Source organism: Aquarana catesbeiana, linkage group LG07 (assembly GCF_042186555.1).
Source record: "Aquarana catesbeiana isolate 2022-GZ linkage group LG07, ASM4218655v1, whole genome shotgun sequence".
Classification (NCBI taxonomy): Eukaryota; Metazoa; Chordata; class Amphibia; order Anura; family Ranidae; genus Aquarana; species Aquarana catesbeiana.
The window spans coordinates 16,257,825-16,280,324 of record NC_133330.1 but is presented as its reverse complement, the minus strand read 5'-3'; the positions used below and the strand labels follow the sequence as shown (position 1 = coordinate 16,280,324).

The following is a 22,500-nucleotide window of genomic DNA, read 5'->3' as shown; positions in this document are numbered from 1 at the left end:
TATATATATATATATATATATATATATATATATAATAGAGAGAGAGAGATCTATAAATATATATCTCCAGGGCTTTTTTTCTCAAACAATAGGTGCTGGAACTCAACCACGACCCCCCAAATCCCCTCCACCCACACACACCCTCCAAATCGCATCGAATAGTGGGTGTGGTCAGTCAGATTTCACAAACAGTAGGAGGGTCTTAAAGGGGTATTAAATACCAGGATTGCATTACATACAGAGTGCAGAGCTGTCACTTGTAAACATAGAAACCGAACTTCTTTATTTACAAGTGATTGTGGTGAGCAGGCACCAAAGGGTCTGAGCCGGAGGTAGTGGAACTGAGTTCCACCAAGTTCCCCCTGAAAAAAAGGCCTGTATATCTCTATCGCTGCGTAAATTGATGGCGCTATATAAGTACCTATAATAGAGTAATAAAAATTCCAATATATATACCATAATTTGTAGGCGCTATAACGTTCACGCAAACCAATCAATATACGCTTATCTGTACTTTTTTTTTTTTTTTTTTAAATCAAAAACACGTAGCATAATACATTATGGCCAAAAGTTATGAAGACATTAGATTTTTTTTTACATTTTTTTTTTTTTTTTATTATTATTGAATGCATTTTATAGCAGAAAGTAAAAAAAAAATATTTTTTTCAAAATGTTTGGTCTTTTTATCGCAAAAAAATAAAAAAAACCCAGCGGTGATAAAATACCACCAAAAGAAAGCTCTATTTGTGTTAAAAAATAGGATACAAATTTTGTTTGGGTACAACGTTGCATGACCGCGCAATCACCAGTTAAAGTAGCGCAGTGCCGAATAGCAAAAAATGACCTGGTCATGAAGGGGGGGGGGTAAAATCATCCCACACTCTAAAGACATGCCGGTAGGTAAATCAGATCCTGTCTAAATTGTCCCTAGTATGTATGAATGTGAGTTAGGGACCTTGCAGGTAGGGACTGATGTAAATGTACAATGTATATGTAAAGTGCTGTGTAAATTGACGGCGCTATACAAGTAAGTAACTGAAATAAAATAACTAAAAGTAGACAGAAAACATCAGTTCAGCGATCTAACTAAAGAAAAAAGACAAAATTGATCCAAGACTATTTTTCGTTTCAAGGGGGCATGCATGACGTTGGTTTTGGAGGACACCCTGGTATTTTCTAAAGGGAGGGCACAGCAGAAGCTTCTCCTTCTTGTGTCTGAAAACTCCGTATGAAACCACATAAAATAAGTGAAAAAAATGTCAGCCGTGCCTGAGAGAACCCAACACAGCTATAAATAGCAGCTAATCTTCGTATCTCTCTGATCTGCACACAGTTATAAAAATTCCCCTTTGCACTGCTTTGTTGCATTTTGTAGCTCCTTCTTTTTTTTTTTTTTCTTTTTTTTTGTTGTTTTTTTTTTTTTTCGCTGATTTCACAATCCTGCCCTGGCAGAGAATGGTGGTTTGTCCCCTGCCAGTACAGGGCAGGATTTCTGGCAGAACATATTATCTGGATATTATCAGCGGGTATGCTGGGTGTGGTATACCTGGAGCTGATACAGAATATTCTCTGAAGTTATTTATTCCTCTTATTACTTTCTCTCTGAGGCTGACATTTCATCTATAGGTGAATGCTGGCGGTTCCCTGTAGCTTGTATGGTCACATGACACACATCCGCCGTGCCGCCTCTTTGTCGTCCTTTTGTTCTCTTACACGTCATTTTTCTATGTTGTGCTGAGCTGCATCAGGTTATCATTGTTCAGTAGTATGCTGACTTCTAGTGGAGGTTTTGGGCCACTACAACTTGTTTACTACATACTTTTGTGGTTCTTCCCCCTGTCCTCCCCACCTGTTTAGTGCTAGTTAGTTCAGTCCTAGCTAGACCCTCCCCTTTTCTTATAAGTCCCCTCAGTCCCAAATCATCTGCGCTTTATAATTACCTGAAATAAAAGTTGGAGATTCCGGCCCTTATGCCCCGGTATAGCGCAACATATATTTGGGTTATTGGGTGGCTGAAAAGGGGTCTTTAACACCTTCCTGCCCGGGCCTATTGTACAATGACAGGTGGGCGGGAGCACTGTTGTCCTATGACGTCCTCCCCAGGATCCCACCTCGCGCACCCTATGGGCCACGCTCTTGCGCGATTTGTCACCCGGCCGATGGCAAAAAAAAAAAATGAAAAATATTTTAAAAATTGAATACATTTTTTTTTTTTTTTTTTTGGTGATAGGCTTCTATGGCCAATAAATACCAGAACACATGCTCCATTCACAAAGCTAGCACACCAAGAGAAGTACACTTATTTTTTAAAAAGTGACATTTTTTTTCAGCTGAACCCAATGGAGTTTATAAATTACAGTCGCACACAACTCCCAACTTTTTGAGATGGGAACGAGGTACACCTATTAGCAAATGTATGTAGGGATAGGACACACCCCTGCCACGCCCCCTTTTAGAAGAATTGTACAAAAATGATTAGTTAAAGTGCTTTTTTTTTAACCACTATTATTCCTTTATATTTGCTTTTGAGGTTCACAAATGGAGCAATTTAGAAATCGGATAAAAGGTTTACCTCTGGGAAACACTTTTTGAAAGATGCATAGTGCATTTTACAAGCCACTGTATAGATTGGACCAAAATGAGGGACGATGAGGAAGAAAGAGGGACTTTGTTCCAAATCCGGGACAGTCCCTCAAAATCCGGAACAGTTGGGAGGAATGCAGTCACATGTTTTATTGGGGAACTATATCCTTAGCTTTCTGAATTGAGCCAGTTTTAGGTGCTGGCGAATGGGGTGCAAGGAAATAGAGGAAAGGGCTTGCTCCGTTGGCAGTGCCTTAGGCCTAGGAAAACAATGGGGCAGTTTGCATGTAACCTGATTCAGAATGTTAGGTCAGTTATGAGTTTTGGGTTAGATGAGTCTTTTTCAATACCCGACACTTCGGCTAACCTTGTCCTTCTCTCTTCAGGTGCTGTATTATGGATTCCCTGTGTCTGTCACTTTGTCCTCCACCAAGGTGAACTCTGACCTTCCCGTGGGTCCTGCTCCTCCACCGCCCCAGTATGTGGCATCTGTGCCAACTGCTCCTCTTGCTCTTCCTCATAAGAGACTGCTTGGCATCAACATGGAAGTGCCCAAACAGACCCTTCATGTCTTTAGATCCGGATGTCCGATATAACCTCTCCAGCTTCATTGCACCGAGCGCTATCCAAAATCTGGCCGCCCAGGATGGGCCTCTACTCTTCATTGCCACCACCAATCACCTCTATGTGCTGGATGCTGCCAACCTTCAGGTCGTGCAGGACCTCATTACTGGTCCCACCAACAGCTCCGCATGTGAGCTGTGCTCCAAATGTAAGATGGGCGATGCCCGCCCGGCCCAGGCCGAAGACACGGACAGCAAAGTCTTGGTGATGGATCCAGAAGCAGAGGTTTTGTACAGCTGTGGTTCTTCTCTCCATGGAGTTTGTTTCGTGCATGAATTTGACAGCTCTGAAATCTTGAGCTCCTCCTGCTTGTTCCGTGCATCCTTCAACTCTCCTTCCTTGTGCCAGGACTGTGTCGCCAGCCCCCTCGGCACAGTGGTTACAGCCGTTGAACACTTGAAGGTTATCAATTTATATATAGCCTCGTCGGTGGATTCCAGTATGAAGGGGAACTATGGTACCACATCCGTGTCCATCAGGCGAGTGCGGGCCAGTTATGATGGCTTTGCAGAATTTCACTCTCTGACTGTTCTTCCTACCTTGATGGACAAATACCCCATCCAGTATGTCTACACATTCAGTACTCCGCGATACGTCTTCTTCTTGACGATACAGCTGGAGAACGCACAATCCAGAAACTACCACAGCAGGTTGGTGCGTCTGAGCGCAACAGAGCAGGACATGACAAAGTGAGTGCACTGTGCAATCTCTGGTGGGAGTTGGTTAAAATGAAAGTGGTTGTAAACCTCAGACACGAAATATGAACAAAGCATATCCCTCTATAGCATTGTTTCTCAATTCCAGTCCTCAAGGCGCCCCAACAGGTCATGTTTTCAGACTTTCCATTATTTTGCACAGGTGATTTAGGCTGGGTTCACACTGATGCTTTGTGATTTTGTTCCGTTTTTTGGTGCGAATTTACCACGATTTTACCGCGAATTTACCGCGATTTTACCGCGAATTTCAGGAGTTGGATATAGCTGCGATTGATAGTCTAGCCAATGGAATCATAATGTAAAAAAAAAAAGGGTCTTAACTTCCTGTGTACTTCCTGGTTTTTGTGGAGAGTAGTGTGGTGGAATTCGCACATATGTGAACCATCAATGCGATTCAAGAACGATTTACATTGATGTCTATGGAGACTAAATTCGCAACGCAATGCAGTAAACTCGCACAGGACCTTTTTTTCACGCAGGTTATATTCGCAACGCGTCGATGTGAACGGCACTAATGTTAATCTATGTAATTTAAATGACTTGCGAATTTGAGCGATCGCAACGGCTCAAATTCGCAATAGAATTCGCAGCAGTGTGAACCTAGCCTTAAACAGTTTCACTGCCTTAGTAATTACCACAGCTGTTTCATCTGAGGGAAAGCCTGAAAACATGACCTGTTGGGGCGCCTTTGAGGACTGGAGTTGAGAAACACTGCTCTATAGTGTGTACTTGTCTCCATCCAGAGCTCGAAGTGTAATTTCTGTCTGCTGCTTCATTCCTCTGCTATCTGTAGGAATCACTTCTGACAAGTTTTCCTGACACCAAGGGAACAAAGGTGACATGGGAGGGAGCTCCAGCACACAGCCTGTGATTGACAGCCTCAGCTCTGTTTCTGTGTGCTCTGTGAGGGTGGGTGGGTGATAGATTCTCTTCCCTCCAGTCAGCTCTGAGCTCTCCCCACTGAGCTCTGCAGAGCGTAACTTCAGCTCTCCGCCCCTTTTTTCTGAGGTCTCAGACAAGCTTAAAAAATGTACCACTTTGGATGTAGAGAAGAGGAGACATCAGACAAACAGGTACAACTTATGTAGTGGGATTTGTTCACTGGTTGTAGGTAAAGGTTTATAACCACTTTAAAGTGATACTAAATGCACATTGTTTAATTTACATTGTCTCTTTTATTTCTGTATGTGAATAACGGCACTGTAATTATTTAAATTAAAAAAAAAGTACCTTTTTTCTCATTGATATACAGCAATCACATGACCCGGCTCTCTCCCAGCCTGTCTGCAGGAAAACATAAGCAGGAGGAGCTTCTAGTCCTCTGCTGCTGGTCACATGATCAGCAGAGTAAAAATAAATAATATCAATAAACTGTTTTAAATCAGCATACAAATATATATATATATAATTGCAATCAAATCCTTTATTATTTATTTGGCAATAACATGGTGTGGGCAGATTTCTGCCAGTCACAGGCTGTGTCACGCCCCTCCAGCCTGTGTCTTAGAATAGGAGGGAGGTGAAGCCTCTGTCAATCTACATGTAATATCCCGTCCCCCATTGTGTTTTTAGCTGGTTAGTGGGCATGGAGGAGGGAGGGAGGGGGGTAGGCTGTCATTTACCACATGGGTGACTCTATAGTCACCATGGGCTGCTCAGATATGATGGGGAGGAAATGTTCCATAATAAAAGCTCACTGAAAACTGAGCATGTGCAGAGCTGCCAACGCTGGTCTGCAAAATGCCCAACCACAACCTGGAGCGCTGGAGACCAAAGGTAATTGCTAGCTGCCAGGGATCGAGCATTTAATCTTTAGTTTCAGGGGAAGCCTCACTAAATGTGTAGTTTAATTTTATATTTGTGAATTTCCGCGTTGTCACTGTGGCTTTAAAAAGAAGTGGCCAGTGTAGCTTTAAAACTGAATTTGGCTATTCAGCTACAAATCACTAGTGTGTCATCGGCAGTGGTGGCCCGTAAATGCAAGGGGGCACGGGCGCCCCCCTCCTGTTCATGCGTCCGTCCCCCTAATCTACATGCAGGGCGCCAGAAGCTCGGATTCCTAATGCAGGGTTTTTTGTTTTTTTTTTTTTTATAAGTCGTGATTAGAGCCAGAGGCACTGCGCCCTGAGCCCACCCAGTTGTGTGACAATAGCAAATGAATATTCACTATTGTCTTCCTGATTCTCCTCCCCGCCTGAGACCCATCACCCGATTGGCAGAGAGAAGAAGCGATCCTATTGGCAGCCAGGAGGAGGAGATGCAGGGTCCCGCCGGCCATAGGAAGCACTGCCCGAGACCTAGATGGGGTAAGTGCGGGGACCGCCCCCCCCCCCCCCTAAAAAAATGTACCACCAGCCCAGTGGTGGCCCGTCCCTTAGGAACGCACGAGCACCACATCCCCCCCCCATCCATGCGTCCGGCTCGCTGATCTACATACAGGGTGCCAGACTATAGATTCCAATATGAAGTGTGTTTTTTTTTTTTTTTTGAAGCACGTGAATTAGAGCCAGAGGCTCTAGGCTTCAAAAAAGGGTGGGCTCGGGACGCAGTGAGCCCACCCACTTGTGTGACAATGTCTTCCTGCTTCTCCTCCTGAAGCCGCAGGAGGAGAAAGAAGATGGAGAAGACACCAGAGCCGCAGTCTGCCACCCGCCACCTTGATAGGGTAAGTGTTGGACCAACTGGTAGACAGCAACTGGGAGGGGGTGGGGGTGTGTGGTGGTTAGTGCCGCTGGCCCCCCCCCCCTTTAAAAAAAAAAAAAAAGCCACCATAGCACCAGCCGCCACTGGTCATCGGCATCTGCATTGGATGATATTAGTAGCTAATGAAGGTAGCAGTTCTGTAACAAGCTCAGTTTAGCAATTCAGCAGCGTTATTGACTGCAATTCATTTTCTTAGCAACTAAAATGCTCTGAGACCATCTTGGCCTGTTATTGAAAGTGGAAAAATAACGTAACTACTGGCAGGATCAACAGGTAATAAAACTATGTTGCAAACTATGTCTCCGAACAGCTAACTGCATCATATGTCATTTTTAATTCACACTTCAAGTCGCATTGAGTTGCTCCTTTAAATACGTTTCCTGCTTTTCAGTTAGAGCGGAGTGCGCTCCACCTTCCTGTGTGGAGTTATAGGGGATCGTCCTATGTAATCCCAGTACCGTCCTTCTCTCTGCAGTTACCGGGAGCTGGTCTTGGACTGTCGGATTGAGCTGAAGCGGCGTCGCAGATCAGAACCCGAAACCTTCAACCTCGTCCAAGCAGCTCATGTTGTTGCTGTGGGGAAGAATCTGGCCACGGAGATGAACCTGAATGCCGGTGATCTGGTGCTGTTTGCCACGTTTGCCCAAAGTGAGCCGCAGAGCGCCAAACCTCGCCACAAGTCCGCCCTCTGTGCCTTTCCGCTAAACCTAATCGACTACTCCATCATGGAGGGGATGAAAAAATGCTGCAGTGTGGAGTACAAAGAGAAACTTCAGAGAGGACTCGGCTACTACCAGACTGAGTCCTACTGCCCCCAGAATGTAAGAGATTACCCCAGCCCGAGAAACACTGCCACAACCCCAGATCTACTGCCCCCAGAATGTAAGCGATTACCCCGACCTCAGACTTACTGCCCCCAGAATGTAAGAGATTACCCTGACCCCAGAAAGACTACCGCAACCCCAGACCTACTGCCTCAAGAATGTAAGGGATTACCCTGACCCCAGGAAGATAACCCAACCCCAGACCTACTACCCAAGAATGTAAGGAACTGCTCTGAGCTCAGAGATGCTACCTCAACCCCTTACTCACTGCCCCCAGAGTGTTAGCGGTTACTCTGACCCCAGAAACACCACCCCAACCCCAGAACTACCACCTTAAGAATGTAAGAGATTACTCTAACCCCAGACCTACTGGCCCTAAAATGTAAGAGGTTACCCCAACCCCAGAAAGACTACTCCTACTCCAGACCTACTCCTCAAGAATGTAAAGAACTGCTCTGACCTCAGAAATACTACCCCAATTCCTGATCTTCTGCCCCTAGAATGTAGGAGATTACCCTAACCCCAGAAACACTACTCCAACCCCAGACCTACTGCCCTCAGAATGTAGGAGATTATCCCATCACCAGAAACACTACCCCCAACCCAAGACCTACTGTCCCAAGAATGTAAGGAACTGCCCTGACCCCAGAAACACTATCCCAACCCCTGACTTACTGCCCCCAGGATGCAATTAACTACCAAGACTCCTGAGATACTATCCCAAGCTCAGACTTGCTGCATCCAGAATGTAAAGAATGAGTCTTCTGCCTCTAGAACATAAAGAACAACCTTATCCTAGACCTATGGCCCTCAGAGTGTAAGATATTACCCCAACCCTAAACCCAAGACTACTGCCCCCAGAATATAAGACTACCCCAACCCTGAGCTACTGCCCTCAAAATGTCAAGAAGCAACCTTGACCCTATACCTACTGTCCACATAATATAGAGAAATGCCTCAACCCCAGAGCTACGATCTAAAACCAAGGCCTTCTGCCCCCCAGAATGCAAAGGAATGACCTGCAACACAGACTTGCTGTCAACAGAATATAAGAAATGGCCTCTGTACCAGAGCTACTTCTAAAACCAAGGCCTACTGACCCCAGAATGTAAAGGAATGGCCTGCAACAGACTTGCTGTGCACAAAATATATGGAATAGCCTCAGTGCTAGAGCTACTGCTAAAACTAAAGCTTACTGTCCCTAGAATGCAAGGAATGACTAGGAACGGCCACATTCTCAGTCCTACTGCCCCAGAATGTAAGGAATTACATAAACCTCTCGCCCACTGCCCCAGAATGTAGGGAATGACCCCAACCTAGGTCTGCTCCCAGAATGTGATCCCAGCCCTGAGTCTACTGCCCCAGAATGTAGGGAATGACCCCAACCTAGACCTGCTCCCCAAATGTGATCCCAGCCCTGAGTCTACTGCCCCAGAATGTAGGGAATGACCCCAACCTAGGCCTGCTCCCAGAATGTGATCCCAGCCCTGAGTCTACTGCCCCAGAATGTAGGGAATGACCCCAACCTAGGCCTGCTCCCAGAATGTGATCCCAGCCCTGAGGCTACTGCCCCAGAATGTAGGAAATGACCCCCAACCTAGGTCTTCTCCCAGAATGTGATCCCAGCCCTGAGTCTACTGCCCAGAATGTAGGGAATTACCCCCAACCTAGACCTGTTGCTCTAACACTAGGCCTATTGCTCCCAAAATGTGATCCCAAACCTGAGTCTATTGCCCTTAGAAAGTAAGATGACTCTGATCCCTTTGGAGATGTATTTTATATGGGAGTCCCTCCAGGGAATGTATAGGAAGATCAGTCTGGAATGAATAATGTCCATGGCTGGAACACTGGCCCTTTGTTATAACATTGTACAATGTGTCTAAAAAAGCCTTTGCTGTCTCCTGGCAGGTAAATGAGTCTGCGCCAGTGACTGATCACAGCTGCTGGGATGTCCCTACGTTGGTCACTCCACCACTGATACGTGTTGATTTATTTAATGGAAGGATGAATGATACCCTCCTGACGTCTCTATATGTCACCACCCAGGAGCCGCTCACCATTGGGCACCTTGGCACCTCTGATGGGAGGGTTCTGCAGGTAAGTCGTATTGCATTTATTGCATACTCCTCTATATTCTCACTTTTGATTGTACTGACAGGTCCTCTCTACCTCTCTATCAGGTGATTCTGCAGCGCAACAGCAACCCCCTGATCCTGTCCAACTTCTCGTTGAGCACTGAGTCTGTGTCTCGGGAGGTGACCCGCATTGGGGACGATCTATTCTTTGTCACCGGAAACCAGGTCAGTGCATGGGTTATGATGTTGATGGTTGGGTCCAAAGGGATACCTATGAGTTATCAGCTCACACATTTCACATCACTGATTAACTGAAATCCCCTGGTACCACCCCGCCTACAGGTCTCCAGTTTATCAGTTTAGACATCTCAAGTTATATATTTCACCTGTTTAGGTCCCTGGGCTCTTTTCCAATAGATGCACCCACAGCCAGGCACACCGTTACAGTCACTCTTTTGGCTCAATCATCAGTCCAGGGGTATGCTCTTCTGATGCTTTATTGCAGAACTTGGATGGATTTGGGGTAACTGTGGGATACTCAAGCAACGTTAAACGGTAACTTGAGGACACCTATCTTCCTCCTAAAAATAGCTGGGATCTCGATGAGTGGCAGCCACATGCCAGGTCTGCCAAGAGGGGCAGCAGCCCTCCTGGCTGGGATCTCTTCCTCTAGGACAAGACCCCTTCTGTTTCAAGCTCCAGGCTATTTATGCTCCCTCACAGCCACCATCTGGGCACATCTCCCCAGGGATTGGCCAGAGCTGCATAAATATTCAGCTGTTAATTTGACTCCCCCAGCCCAGTATCTTTCAGAACCTTTCTAGAAAGATGGGGGAAGCAGCCAAACCTACAGCCAGTAACAGAGAACAGACCAAAATAATCACATGCTACTCAACTGATGGTGAGCCACTAACTACATTTACCTAACATAGCACCTATCTAGGAGTTTGCTACACTCGGTTATTATGAGTGTTGGAAACATAGGCGTGCATAGAGGGTATGTCTGGGCACACCCTAATCACCCCTTGCCCCCTAGCACCATCCAATGTACAGAAGTGTGTGGGGCATACGGGCACTCATCACACACTGTCCACGCACTGCACACCCCGAGTAATCCATTGAATTAATCTGCAACACTGGATCTGCTGCATCATCTCCCTTGCTGGCTGGGAGGGTACACTGTGCAGTGTCAATTGACAGTGCCCAATACAGAGTCTTTCTCTCTCTCTCTTTCTCTTTCTCTTTCTCTCTCTCTCTCTCTCTCTCTCTCTCTCTCTCTCTCTCTCTCTCGCGCGCCCCTCTCTCTCTCGCGCGCCCTCTCTCTCTCGCGCGCCCCCCCCTCTCTCTCTCGCCCCCCCCTCTCTCTCTCGCCCCCCCTCTCTCTCGCCCCCCCCTCTCTCTCGCCCGCCCCTCTCTCTCGCCCGCCCCCCCCCTCTCTCTCGCCCCCCCCTCTCTCTCGCCCCCCCTCTCTCTCGCCCCCCCCTCTCTCTCCCCCCCCCTCTCTCTCGCCCCGCCCCCCCCTCTCGCCCCCCCCCCTCTCTCGCCCCCCCTCTCTCTCGCCCCCCCTCTCTCTCGCCCCCCCCTCTCTCTCGCCCCCCCCCCTCTCGCCCCCCTCTCTCCCTCTCTCTCTCTCTCTCTCTCTCTCTCTCTCTCTCTCTCTCGCCCTCTCTCTCACCCCCTCTCTCTCTCTCTCTCTCTCCCTCTCTCTCACCCCCTCTCTCTCTCTCTCTCGCCCCCCCCTCTCTCCCAGTCACCCACTCAATCTCTGCTCTCCCACACCCTCTAGTGCTCCCTTTCTCTCATACCCCCAAGATAAGCCAGTTTTGGGGTGTCGGGGTCTTGTATAAACATACTTTCAGTCTGTCGTTGTTACCTATGACACTTATGTCTGACCTTCCCTTCAGGTGACAAAGGTCAGCGTCACAGCACCGGGCTGTCGCCATATACTCAGTTGTAGCCGCTGCCTTCGCACCCCTGTTTTCATGGGCTGTGGCTGGTGTGACAATGGCTGCGTGCGAGAGTCGGAGTGCCAGGGAAAATGGAATCAGGACTTCTGCCTGCCCATTATTAATGATGTAAGTATCTCTGTGCTTCCCCCTCCATATACATCCCCAACAGACCTTTCTCCCTGATGGTTGTATTTCAGATAGTCAACATTTGTAGCAACGAAGGACATCCATTGAAGATGATTGCTGGTCTGTTGGGGTTTATAACAACTTCTCTACATTGTTACCAACATCACTATCCTGAATGTATCAAATGTACAAGCCTTTTGATTATGTAGTATTAAGCTGTTTTTAAAGGGCCAGAGCACCCAAAAGTGATAATTTGGATTATAGGTGGGGGGTAAACCACTCAGTGGCTACCTATACATATCTCTTACTGGTTCTCTTCCTGCCCACTTTGGGGTTATAAGTTGCCTGCCCACCTTGGGGTGTCCCCACTCCTTTTTTCCATCTTTGGGGACTGCTGGGTGATAGAACAGCAGGCATGACCCACCCACTGTACAGTATGTGTAGCAGTCTGGGTATTGTATTTGGAAAAGCTAACCTGTGGCTTTCTTCAGTTTTATCCTACAACGGCTCCTCTTCGTGGCAGCACCACAATCACCATTTGTGGAAGAGATTTCCAGTCCCAGCAGGTGTACAATCAGCCAGACAATGTGCTGGTCTCGGCACAGACGCACCAAGTGATGGTCGGCCAGCGGAGCTGTTTTGTCAATCCAGAGCAGAGTGACAATAAAAGGTAATAAAGCCCGTCCACACAAGCAACAGTCCATTCATACTGGCTCCTATAAACAATCTAGGGCAGGGGTCCCCAAACTTTCTAAACAAAGGGCCAGTTTAGTGTCCTTCAGACTGTATGGGTGCCGGGCTGTGGCCAGCTGGAGTAGAGAATGTCCCAATGTCAGTGGGAGTAAACAATGTCCCATCTTTGATGTCAGTGGGAGGAATAGTGCCCCATCATTGGTGTCATTGGGAGGAATAGTGCCCCATCATTGATGTCATTGCGAGGATTAGTGCCCCATCATTGGTATCAGTGGGAGGAATAGTGCCCCATCATTGGTGTCAGTGGGAGGAATAGTGCCCCATCATTGGTGTCATTGGGAGGAATAGTGCCCCATCATTGGTGTCAGTGGGAGGAATAGCGCCCCATCATTGATGTCATTGGGAGGAATTGTGCTCCATCATTGGTGTCAGTGGGAGGAATAGTGCCCCATCATTGATGTCATTGGGAGGAATAGTGCCCCATCATTGGTGTCAGTGGGAGGAATAGCGCCCCATCATTGATGTCATTGGAGGAATAGTGCCCCATCATTGGTGTCAGTGGGAGGAATTGTGCCCCATCTAAACATGTGCATTACAGAAAGTTTTTTGTTTCGGACAGATTCGTTCTGTTACGAATTTAGTTTAATTACTATGTTTTGGAATTTGTTTTGTTTCATTTATCAATTTTCTAATGAATTCCAAATTTTCGGAACGGTTTGAATTCGGATCAGTTGAAAAATTGACAGATTTCGAATTCTATGTAAAGAATAGCTGGTGGTTAAGGAGTGGCGGCCGCCGCATCCTTAACAACGAATGACTCATCAGCTTGTTAAAAACTTGTGTAGTGTTCACTCATTTTTGGTGAATGGGTAGGGGTACTATGTACCCTATACTCATTCACATAGGAGGGGCCGGATTCTGGGGGCTTCCAGGTTCCTATAAGCCCCCCGCTTACTGCCCCCTACATCCATCGCCCAGGGTTGTGGGGAAGAGGTTCTTGTCCCCATTAATATGGGGACAAGGTGCTAAGGGGTGCCCTAAAAGCACCCCCCCCCCCATATGTTGAAGGCATGTGGCCTGGTATGGTAACCTGGTAACATGGTGGCCTGGTGACCTGCCAGGCAATTTAAAGAGGTTGTAAACCTTCGTGTTTTTTCACCTTAATACATCCTATGCATTAAGGTGAAAAAACTTCTGGCAGTGACCTGTCCCCCAGCCCCCCTGTTTTACTTACCTGAACCCTCGAACTTGACCCAGCTTGATAGCAGCACAGCCATTGGCTCCCGCTGCTGTCAATCAAATCCAATGACGTGAGCGCTGGGGGGGGGCCGAGGCCTGCATTCGGATTCGGCCTCTATGGATACCGAATGATGGACGCCGGAGTGCGCCCGCAAGGTAACCCCCTCGGGGAAGCGCTTCTCCGAGGGGGTTATCAGATGTGGGGAGGAGCCACGAAAGCCACCGAGGGACCCCAGAAGAGGAGGTTCGGGGCCACTCTGTGCTAAACGAGCTGCAGAGTGGAGGTAAGTATTATATGTTTTGTTATTTAAAAAAAAAAAAATACATTTACCTTTTACAATCACTTTAAGTATTTTGGGTTTTTAACCTTGTACAGAAATATTTGTTATACAATATATCTCACATTTTTGTATGTTTTGAATTTTTTTTTTTTGCTGCCTAAAAGTCCATGGCGGAGACTGAATGGCCTATGCCAGGATATAACATGTTTTCTTCCATCGGCAGGCTGGTATGCACATTGCAGAAAGACGGCCTTCCAAATTCTGCATCACCTGCAGATGTCGTCGTCACCATCAAAGAAAATCTAAAAGATGTCAATTATTACATAGATGGAAATGATACGGCCAGCGGATTCACCTTTGTGGTAAGAAATCACCGCCAACTGTCAGGGTTGCACAGTGCGGAGGGTGGCGGGTCACCTCTACCGGGGGGGGGGGGGGGGATTAGGCCTGAAGATTACAGAAAACCGCCAAAACAATATATATTTTTTGAAAGCAGACACCCTAGAGTAGGGGTCTCCAAACTTTTAAAATAAAGGGACAGTTTATTGTCCTTCAGATTTTAGGGGGGGCCAGGCTGTGGCCAGTGGGAGTGGACGTTAAATAATAATAACGTTTTTTTATTATTTTTATTATTATTGTTTATTACTATTATTATTATTAATTTGTTATGTTCCATTCATTTAGATAGGGCATTTGTTATTTCGGATAATTCGTAACTTTGGATAAATTCGTATTCGTTACGTTCACTAACAGCCAAATTTGAAAGGAAATTCCAATACCTATAATTTAATAGTTATAGTTAAGTTATTAGTTATGTCAGGTTTTTTAATTTTCGAATTTTCGAACTTAGGAATTTTTGAATATTCAAATGTACAAATATTCGGAAAAATTTGACAAACTGGTTTTCGTTAATTTGGCTATTTCTGAATTAAGGAAATTGTCGAAATTCGTTAAACTAATTTGGAATGAAACAAATTGCACATGTCTAGTAAACATCACATTTGGTGTTGGGAAGAGGAATATTACACCATCGTTGGTGTCAGTGGGAGAAATGGTGCCCCATTGTTGATGTCAGTTGGCAGAATAGTGTCTCGTATCAGTGGGAGAAATAGTGAGTACCCCAAGGGCTGCGTAAAGGCAAGCAGAGGGCCGCATCTGGCCCCCCGGGCCACAGTTTGGAGACCACTGCCCTAGAGAATAAAACGGTGATAGTTCCAGTTTTTTGTCACATGATTATTCCAAAGTTCTAGGAAATGCAGAATTTCAGTAAAAATTATACTAAAGTTAATGTTTGGGCACACAAACACAATAAATTACCCAATTTTTCCATAAAATATAAAAGACGAGGTTGCACCGAGTAAATAGATACCCAATGTGTCAAACCATAAATTTGCGTGCGCCTGTGAAATGGTGACAAATGGATGGAAGTCGGCAGTGCTGCTGGGGTGGGGTAACGTGTCCGGGTTTCAGATGGCCCGAAACCTGGACACGTTACCCCCCCCCCCCCCATGCAGCACTGCCGACTTCCATCATCTCCCACCAAGGTTTTGATTCAAAATCTGGACTGTCTGGGTGAATCCAGGAGAGGAGGCAACCCTACGCTAAGGCCAGCCCTGGGAGGAAGAGTCTACTATGATCTACCACACAGAATAAGGCACAAGTACATCTATCAAATCTTGTGTGTCTGCAGGAGCCGATCTTGACCTCAGTCTCTCCATCCTTTGGACCTCTAGCTGGCGGATCCCTATTGACACTAAAGGGGAAGGACCTGATGGCGGGAGAGTCTCAGCGCGTGTTTATTGGGGACACGCTTTGCAACATGGAAAATGAGTGAGTAGTGTGATATTGGGCTCATCCTGCTGATGGGTGGGATTCATGAGGATGGATGGTTGTGAGTGAGGACCTTTCGAGGAGCATGGATGGTTAGCCTTCAATGGTGTGAAATTGTTTTTACAATCCAGCGTTACTCTTTCAGGTCTTGTCCCGCCGGTGACTTGTGCTGTCAGTCCCCTCCTGCCACCTCCGTTGGACCAGTCAAAATCACTCTTTGGTTGGACCAAGCTCAGCTCTCTTACGTAGAACCATTCATGTACAAACCTAACCCGGTGATCCATAGTATCCAGCCTAACTGCAGCTTAGTACGGTGAGTTCCCACAATCCCATTCCAGTATCCCGCTCTGTCATTTGTTTGTACCACTTGTGCCATCATTTCTTCTGAAGCCAACTTCCGATTGTGGCCAATTTGGTGGATGACCTTCACTTGTATTGGCAGCTGCAGTCTCCGCTAATCACTTTTGTGGGGATTATCTGATCAGCTAGTTTGATTTTTCAGCCATTCGGGCCTGGTTCACACTACAAGTGCCATTTCAGATGGGACTTGAGTAGCACAGAATCTCATGACAATGGAAATCACATTCTTCTCAATGGTGCCCGTTCACATCAATGCAGCACAACACGGCGTGTTTTTGGAAAAGGGTCCGGTGCTACTTTGATTTGACTCTAGCCCCATAAACTTCAATAGGAACACACCAAAAATGCACATACATACATGTTTGCATGTTGTTAAGGCTATAAGTCTTCTTCACTTACCAAAAAACACAGTAGTATCAAAAATGCGTAAAAAATGCATCCAAGTCATACTATATAATCACACTGAAAATTAGATCAAATGGCAGCTGCACCAGTGTTAACCTAGCCTCAGTGGTGGTCCGTGTCATAAGAAAGCCACTCGCCATAATATATTATTTTTTATAATGTGGCCATTGGGAGTAGAAAAGGTCCTGATGTCAGCAGGAAAAAACAATGCCCCATCATTGGTGTCAGTGGGGGGGGGATTGTTCCCTATCGTTGCTGTCAGTGGAAGAATGGTGCCCTATTGTTAGTGTCATTGGGAGGAATTGTGCCCCATCATTGGTGTCATTTGGCCTCATTCTTGGTGTCATTGGGAGGAATTGTGACCAATTGTTGGTGTCTCTGGGAGGAATTGTGACCAATTGGTGTCTCTGGGAGGAATTGTGACCAATTGTTGGTGTCTTTGGGAGGAATTGTGACCAATTGTTGTCTTTGGGAGGAATTGTGACCAATTGGTGTCTTTGGGAGGAATTGTGACCAATTTTGGTGCCTTGGGTAGGAATTGTGACCAATTGTTAGTGTATTTGAGAGGAATTGTGACCAATTGGTGTCTTTGGGAGGAATTGTGACCAATTCTTGGTGTCTTTGAGAGGAATTGTGACCAATTTTTGGTGTCTTTGGGAGGATTTGTGACCAATTGTTGGTGTCGATGGGAGGAATTGTGACCAATTGGTGTCTCTGGGAGGAATTGTGACCAATTGTTGGTGTCTTTGGGAGGAATTGTGCCCCAGCATTGGTGTCATTGGGCCCCATTTAACATAGGGAAGAGTAATGCCCTTTCGTTGATGTCAGTGGGGGGGGAATTTTGCCCCATCATTAGCGTCAATGGAAGGAATTCTGCTCCATTGTTGGGATCACCAAAAGCGAAAGGAGAATCCCAAATTTTGAGTGGTCACCAGGACAGTGGGGAAATCTTCCAATGGGGACACTAGTTCTGGGTTTCCCCTCACTTCCTGTTTTTGGCTTTGCGACCGGAAGTAAAGGGACTTCTACCCAATAGGACACAGCAAAAAAACTGACAAGGGTTACAACCCTCTCTTGGGTCTCGTTTACATTTGTGATGGGCTCAACTGTGCGTTTTTACCGCTCCCCCTTAAGGAGGAGGAGATGTACGTATGCCACGGTCGCAATGCTTTACATTGTGACATGGCAAAATTACTCCCACTATCACAACTGAATGGGGGCATATTGCAACTGGTGCAGGATTCAAGAGGAAATAAGGAGGCGATAGAATGCCTTCTAACTGACGGTCAAATGCTCTCTGAAGAGTGATCTGAACAAAGATTGCTCTTCAGAGGACAACAAGTGTGTAAATTAGCCTCACTATATCCAAAAAGGGGAGGAGTTTTGTCGTCATTTCTACTTTATCAAATGATTGTATCCTGTATATTATTTATTCTAGTGTCTGGTCTCTACATAAAAGAGGGAGGTGAGGGGGTTTAATATACTGCAATATGTCACATGATCACGTGATAGCATGACGTCGTATCCTTGCTGTGTCATGTTGTCATTGCATAAAGCTGAACTCGCTGTGATCTGATTTTATGTTTCCACTTCCCCCTGAGTGATACAATGTTACCCAACTCAGCTCTATGCTGTCCATGTATGGGCGGAATCAGGAAGTCTCCGTATTACAGAAGTGGGCGGATGGTCTCCCCTGTCTGTATCTCTTCCCTATTTACAGTGCAACCGGAAAGTATTCCCAGTGCTTCACTTTTTCCACATTTTGTTATGTTACAGCCTTATTCCAAAATTGATTAAATTCATTATTTTTCTCAAAATTCTACAAACAATACCCCATAATGACAACGTGAAAGAAGTTTTGTTTTAAATCTTTTGCAAATTTATTAAAAATAAAAAAACAAAAGAAATCCCATGTACATAAGTATCACAGCCTTTGCCACAACACTCAAAATTGAGCTCAGGTGCCTCCTGCTTCCACTGATCATCCTTGAGATGTTCCTACAACTTGATTGGAGTCCACCTGTGGTAAATTCAGTTGACTGAACATGATTTGGAAATCATATAAGGTTAACCGTGCATGTCAGAGCACAAACCAAGCCATGAAGTCCAAGGAATTGTCTGAAGACCTCAGAGACAGGATTGTATGGAGGCACAGTTCGGGGGAAGGGTACAGAAACATTTCTACAGCATTGAAGGTCCCAATGAGCACAGTGGTCTCCATCATCCGTAAATGGAAGAAGTTTGGGACCACCAGGACTCTTTCTAGAGCGGACGTTCTGGCCAAACTGAGCGATCGGAGGAGAAGGGAGGTGACCTGACGGTCACTCTGACAGAGCTCCAGCATTTCTCTGTGGAGAGAGGAGAACCTTCCAGAAGAACAACCATCTCTGCAGCACTCCACCAATCAGGCCTGTATTATAGAGTGCCATATCAAACATGCAGTAAAAGTGCTCAATCAGAAAATAGAATATCAAAAAATTCGATATAAGTGCTCAATCAAAAATTGAATACAATATAAAAGGGAATATCTTCTTGTGAATCTAATAAAGTCCAAAACAATGTGCATCCAAAAATGTAAAAGTGCCCAAAAACATTGTCCATATTCAGTGAAATCCACACATCTTTCCTTCTGAAGGTGTATCACCATAAAACGTGCTAAAGTGTCTTCCAGTGTTCCCCACAAGCATGTATGCTCACCTTCTTGCGTGTGACACAGTGGTTACACTCTGTCAAACCAAGCTTTGGAGACACTCCTGTGCTCTAATGGAAACCGCTGTGTAGATCTCCAATGCTCTCAATCAAGGTTATATATGCAAAAAGAAAAGAGACTCCATAGTGCAACATTGCATGATGTAATAAAACGTTTTATTGAGAAAAGACTAACTCCCCTTGTGGGGGTACTCACATACTGTGGGTGCGTCAGTGCACCATCCTAAACAGATTAAAAACGGCCGATCTCGTGGTATGGCGTGCGGTGCGGTGTGTCATACGAACTCTCCCTCTCTCTCTCTCTCTCTCTCTCTCTGCTGACAGCTCCGTCCAGGCCCCTCCCCTACGCGTGTTCGGCACCGGGATCACGTGCCTTCATCAGGGGGAGTACCCCCACAAGGGGAGTTAGTCTTTTCTCAATAAAACGTTTTATTACATCATGCAATGTTGCACTATGGAGTCTCTTTTCTTTTTGCATATATAACCTTGATTGAGAGCATTGGAGATCTACACAGCGGTTTCCATTAGAGCACAGGAGTGTCTCCAAAGCTTGGTTTGACAGAGTGTAACCACTGTGTCACACGCAAGAAGGTGAGCATACATGCTTGTGGGGAACACTGGAAGACACTTTAGCACGTTTTATGGTGATACACCTTCAGAAGGAAAGATGTGTGGATTTCACTGAATATGGACAATGTTTTTGGGCACTTTTACATTTTTGGATGCACATTGTTTTGGACTTTATTAGATTCACAAGAAGATATTCCCTTTTATATTGTATTCAATTTTTGATTGAGCACTTATATCGAATTTTTTGATATTCTATTTTCTGATTGAGCACTTTTACTGCATGTTTGATATGGCACTGAGCACTTTACAAATTTATGTACTTATGGTTATTTTTTGATTTATTGGTTAGCTATAACACTTTTTTTACGTATTTATTTTTGTATTTATTATTGAAACGATAATTTTTATCTAGCGCAGACACATTTTTTCTATTTGTCACTTACACGATTATGAAACGTGATTGAGTGTTTGCAGCTGATTGGTTACACAGGATTGGTTATACACGATTTTGATTTTGATTTGATTTTTTTTGGGCATTTATCCGTAAGTGGCTCGCAAGGTTCATCTATTATTACTGTATTATAGAGTGGCCAGACGGAAGCCACTCCTCCAGTAAAAGGCACATGACAGCCCACCTGGGGTTTGCCAAAAGGCACCTGAAGGACTCTCAGACCATGAGAAACCAAATTCTCTGGTCTTATGAAACAAACATTGAACTCTTTGGCCTGAAGGGCAAGCGTCATGTTTGGAGGAAACCAGGCACTGCTCATCACCTGGCCAATACCATCCCTACAGTGAAGCATGGTGGTGGCAGCATCATGCTGTGGGGATGTTTTTCAATGGCAGGAACTGGGAGACTAGTCAGGATCGAGGGAAAGATGAATGCAGCAATGTACAGAGACATCCTTGATGAAAACCTGCTCCAGAGCACTCTGGACCTCAGACTGGGACGAAGGTTCATCTTCCAACAGGACAACGATCCCAAGCACACAGCCAAGATAACAAAGGAGTGGCTACGGGACAACTCTGTGAATGTTCTTGAGTGGCCCAGCCAGAGCCCATACTTGAACCCGATTGAACATCTCTGGAGAGATCTGAAAATGGCTGTACAACGATGCTCCCAATCCAACCTGATGGAGCTTGAGAGGTCCTGCAAAGAAGAATGGGAGAAACTGCCCAAAAATAGGTGTGCCAAGCTTGTAGCATCATACTCAAAAAGACTTGAGGCTGTAATTGGTGCCAAAGGAGCTTCACCAGAGTATTGAGCAATGTGCATGGGAGGAGCCTGTGATACTTATGTACATGGGAGGAGCCTGTGATACTTATGTACATGGGAGGAGCCTGTGATACTTATGTACATGGGAGGAGCCTGTGATACTTATGTACATGGGAGGAGCCTGTGATACTTATGTACATGGGAGGAGTCTGTGATACTTATGTACATGGGAGGAGTCTGTGATACTTATGTACATGGGATTTTTAATAAATTTGGAAAGATTTCAAACAAACTTCTTTCACGTTGTCATTATGGGGGATTGTTTGTAGAATTTTGAGGAAAATAATGAATTTAATCCATTTTGGAATAAGGCTGTAACAGAACAAAATGTGGAAAAAGTGAAGCGCTGTGAATACATTCCAGATGCACTGTATCTACCTATGTATCGGAAGGATAAGTCGTCTTCTATATACTGGCAGCAGGAAGAAAGTCTCTGTATTAAGGGATTTCTCTAGATTCCCGGTTACCATGGAAACTGGCAGAATTCACAAGCGGTTTGAAACTTTAGAACTAAAAATGAAGGAAGGTTTTTCTCCCAGACCAGCTCAGCTGATTTGCAGGAAAAATCTGACAGTTTTATACATGAGCTGCTTATTAACCGTCACCCAATCTCCGTTCCAGGGGGACGTCCATCACCATTCATGGGGCCAACCTGGATTCCATCTCCACTGTCACCATCTCATACCGAGGCATGAAGAAGGTCAGTGCACGGCGCCAACCTATACATTGTGTTCTAATCAAGTTTGAAATCTGTGCCAGACCTCAAATGGATTGTTCCTTAAAGCGAAAACCTCTCCAGAGCACAAATCGTTTAATAAATATTTTGTCACCAACTTTATTACCAACATGCCACATACATAGTAACCCAATAAAACAAAATAAAGCTGAACTCTGTGGCACAAAATAAAAACTTTCACCTTGTGTGCGCCACTCCCTATACAAACCCAGATATTACCTTATAAAAGTAGCAGTGACATAATCGCTGGGCTGTACATAACCTAGGCCAGGGATATGCAATTAGTGGACCTCCAGCTGTTGCAAAACTACAAGTCCCATCATGCCTCTGCCTCTGGGTGTCATGCTTGTGGCTGTCATAGTCTTGCTATGCCTCATGGGAATTGTAGTTCTGCAACAGCTGGAGGTCCGCTAATTGCATATCCCTGACCTATGCAGAAGGCAGACCTGTGGGAGGGTCCAGCAGGATCCACCCGCTACACGCATGGGGGCTCAAACTGTGGCCCTCCAGCTGTTGCAGAACTAAAAGTCCCATCATGCCTTTGCCTTTGGGAGTCATGCTTTTAACTATCAGCCTTACAATGCCTGATGGGACTTGTAGTTCTGCAACAGCTGGAGGGCCACAGGCTGAGCACCAATGGAGGCTGCCTGCAGAAAACTACAGGAGAGGGCGGAGACAAGATCAGTCACCCTACACAAGGAGAGAGTGCAGAGCTGTGGGAGGGGCCCAGCAGGCTCCACCCACTACAGTCTGCCTGCAGGCAAATACAGGAGGGGGCAGAGACGAGACCAGCCCCCTTGC

The 22,500-nt window shown here is 45.7% G+C and overlaps 1 protein-coding gene across 3 annotated transcripts in view; it reads left to right on the top strand.

Moving 5' to 3' along the window:
• MST1R (macrophage stimulating 1 receptor) overlaps positions 1-22,500 on the top strand; it is an 80,978-nt gene that overhangs the window by 32,062 nt on the left and 26,416 nt on the right. For all 3 annotated transcript variants that reach the window (XM_073591664.1, XM_073591665.1, XM_073591666.1), the window contains exons 2-11: positions 2,970-3,896; positions 7,102-7,447; positions 9,359-9,547; positions 9,631-9,750; positions 11,430-11,600; positions 12,092-12,270; positions 14,037-14,175; positions 15,504-15,643; positions 15,789-15,956; positions 21,585-21,663. In XM_073591664.1, coding sequence (XP_073447765.1) covers positions 3,064-3,896; positions 7,102-7,447; positions 9,359-9,547; positions 9,631-9,750; positions 11,430-11,600; positions 12,092-12,270; positions 14,037-14,175; positions 15,504-15,643; positions 15,789-15,956; positions 21,585-21,663 — 2,364 coding nt within the window. In that variant the 5' untranslated portion in view covers positions 2,970-3,063. The remainder of the gene's footprint in view (positions 1-2,969; positions 3,897-7,101; positions 7,448-9,358; positions 9,548-9,630; positions 9,751-11,429; positions 11,601-12,091; positions 12,271-14,036; positions 14,176-15,503; positions 15,644-15,788; positions 15,957-21,584; positions 21,664-22,500) is intronic.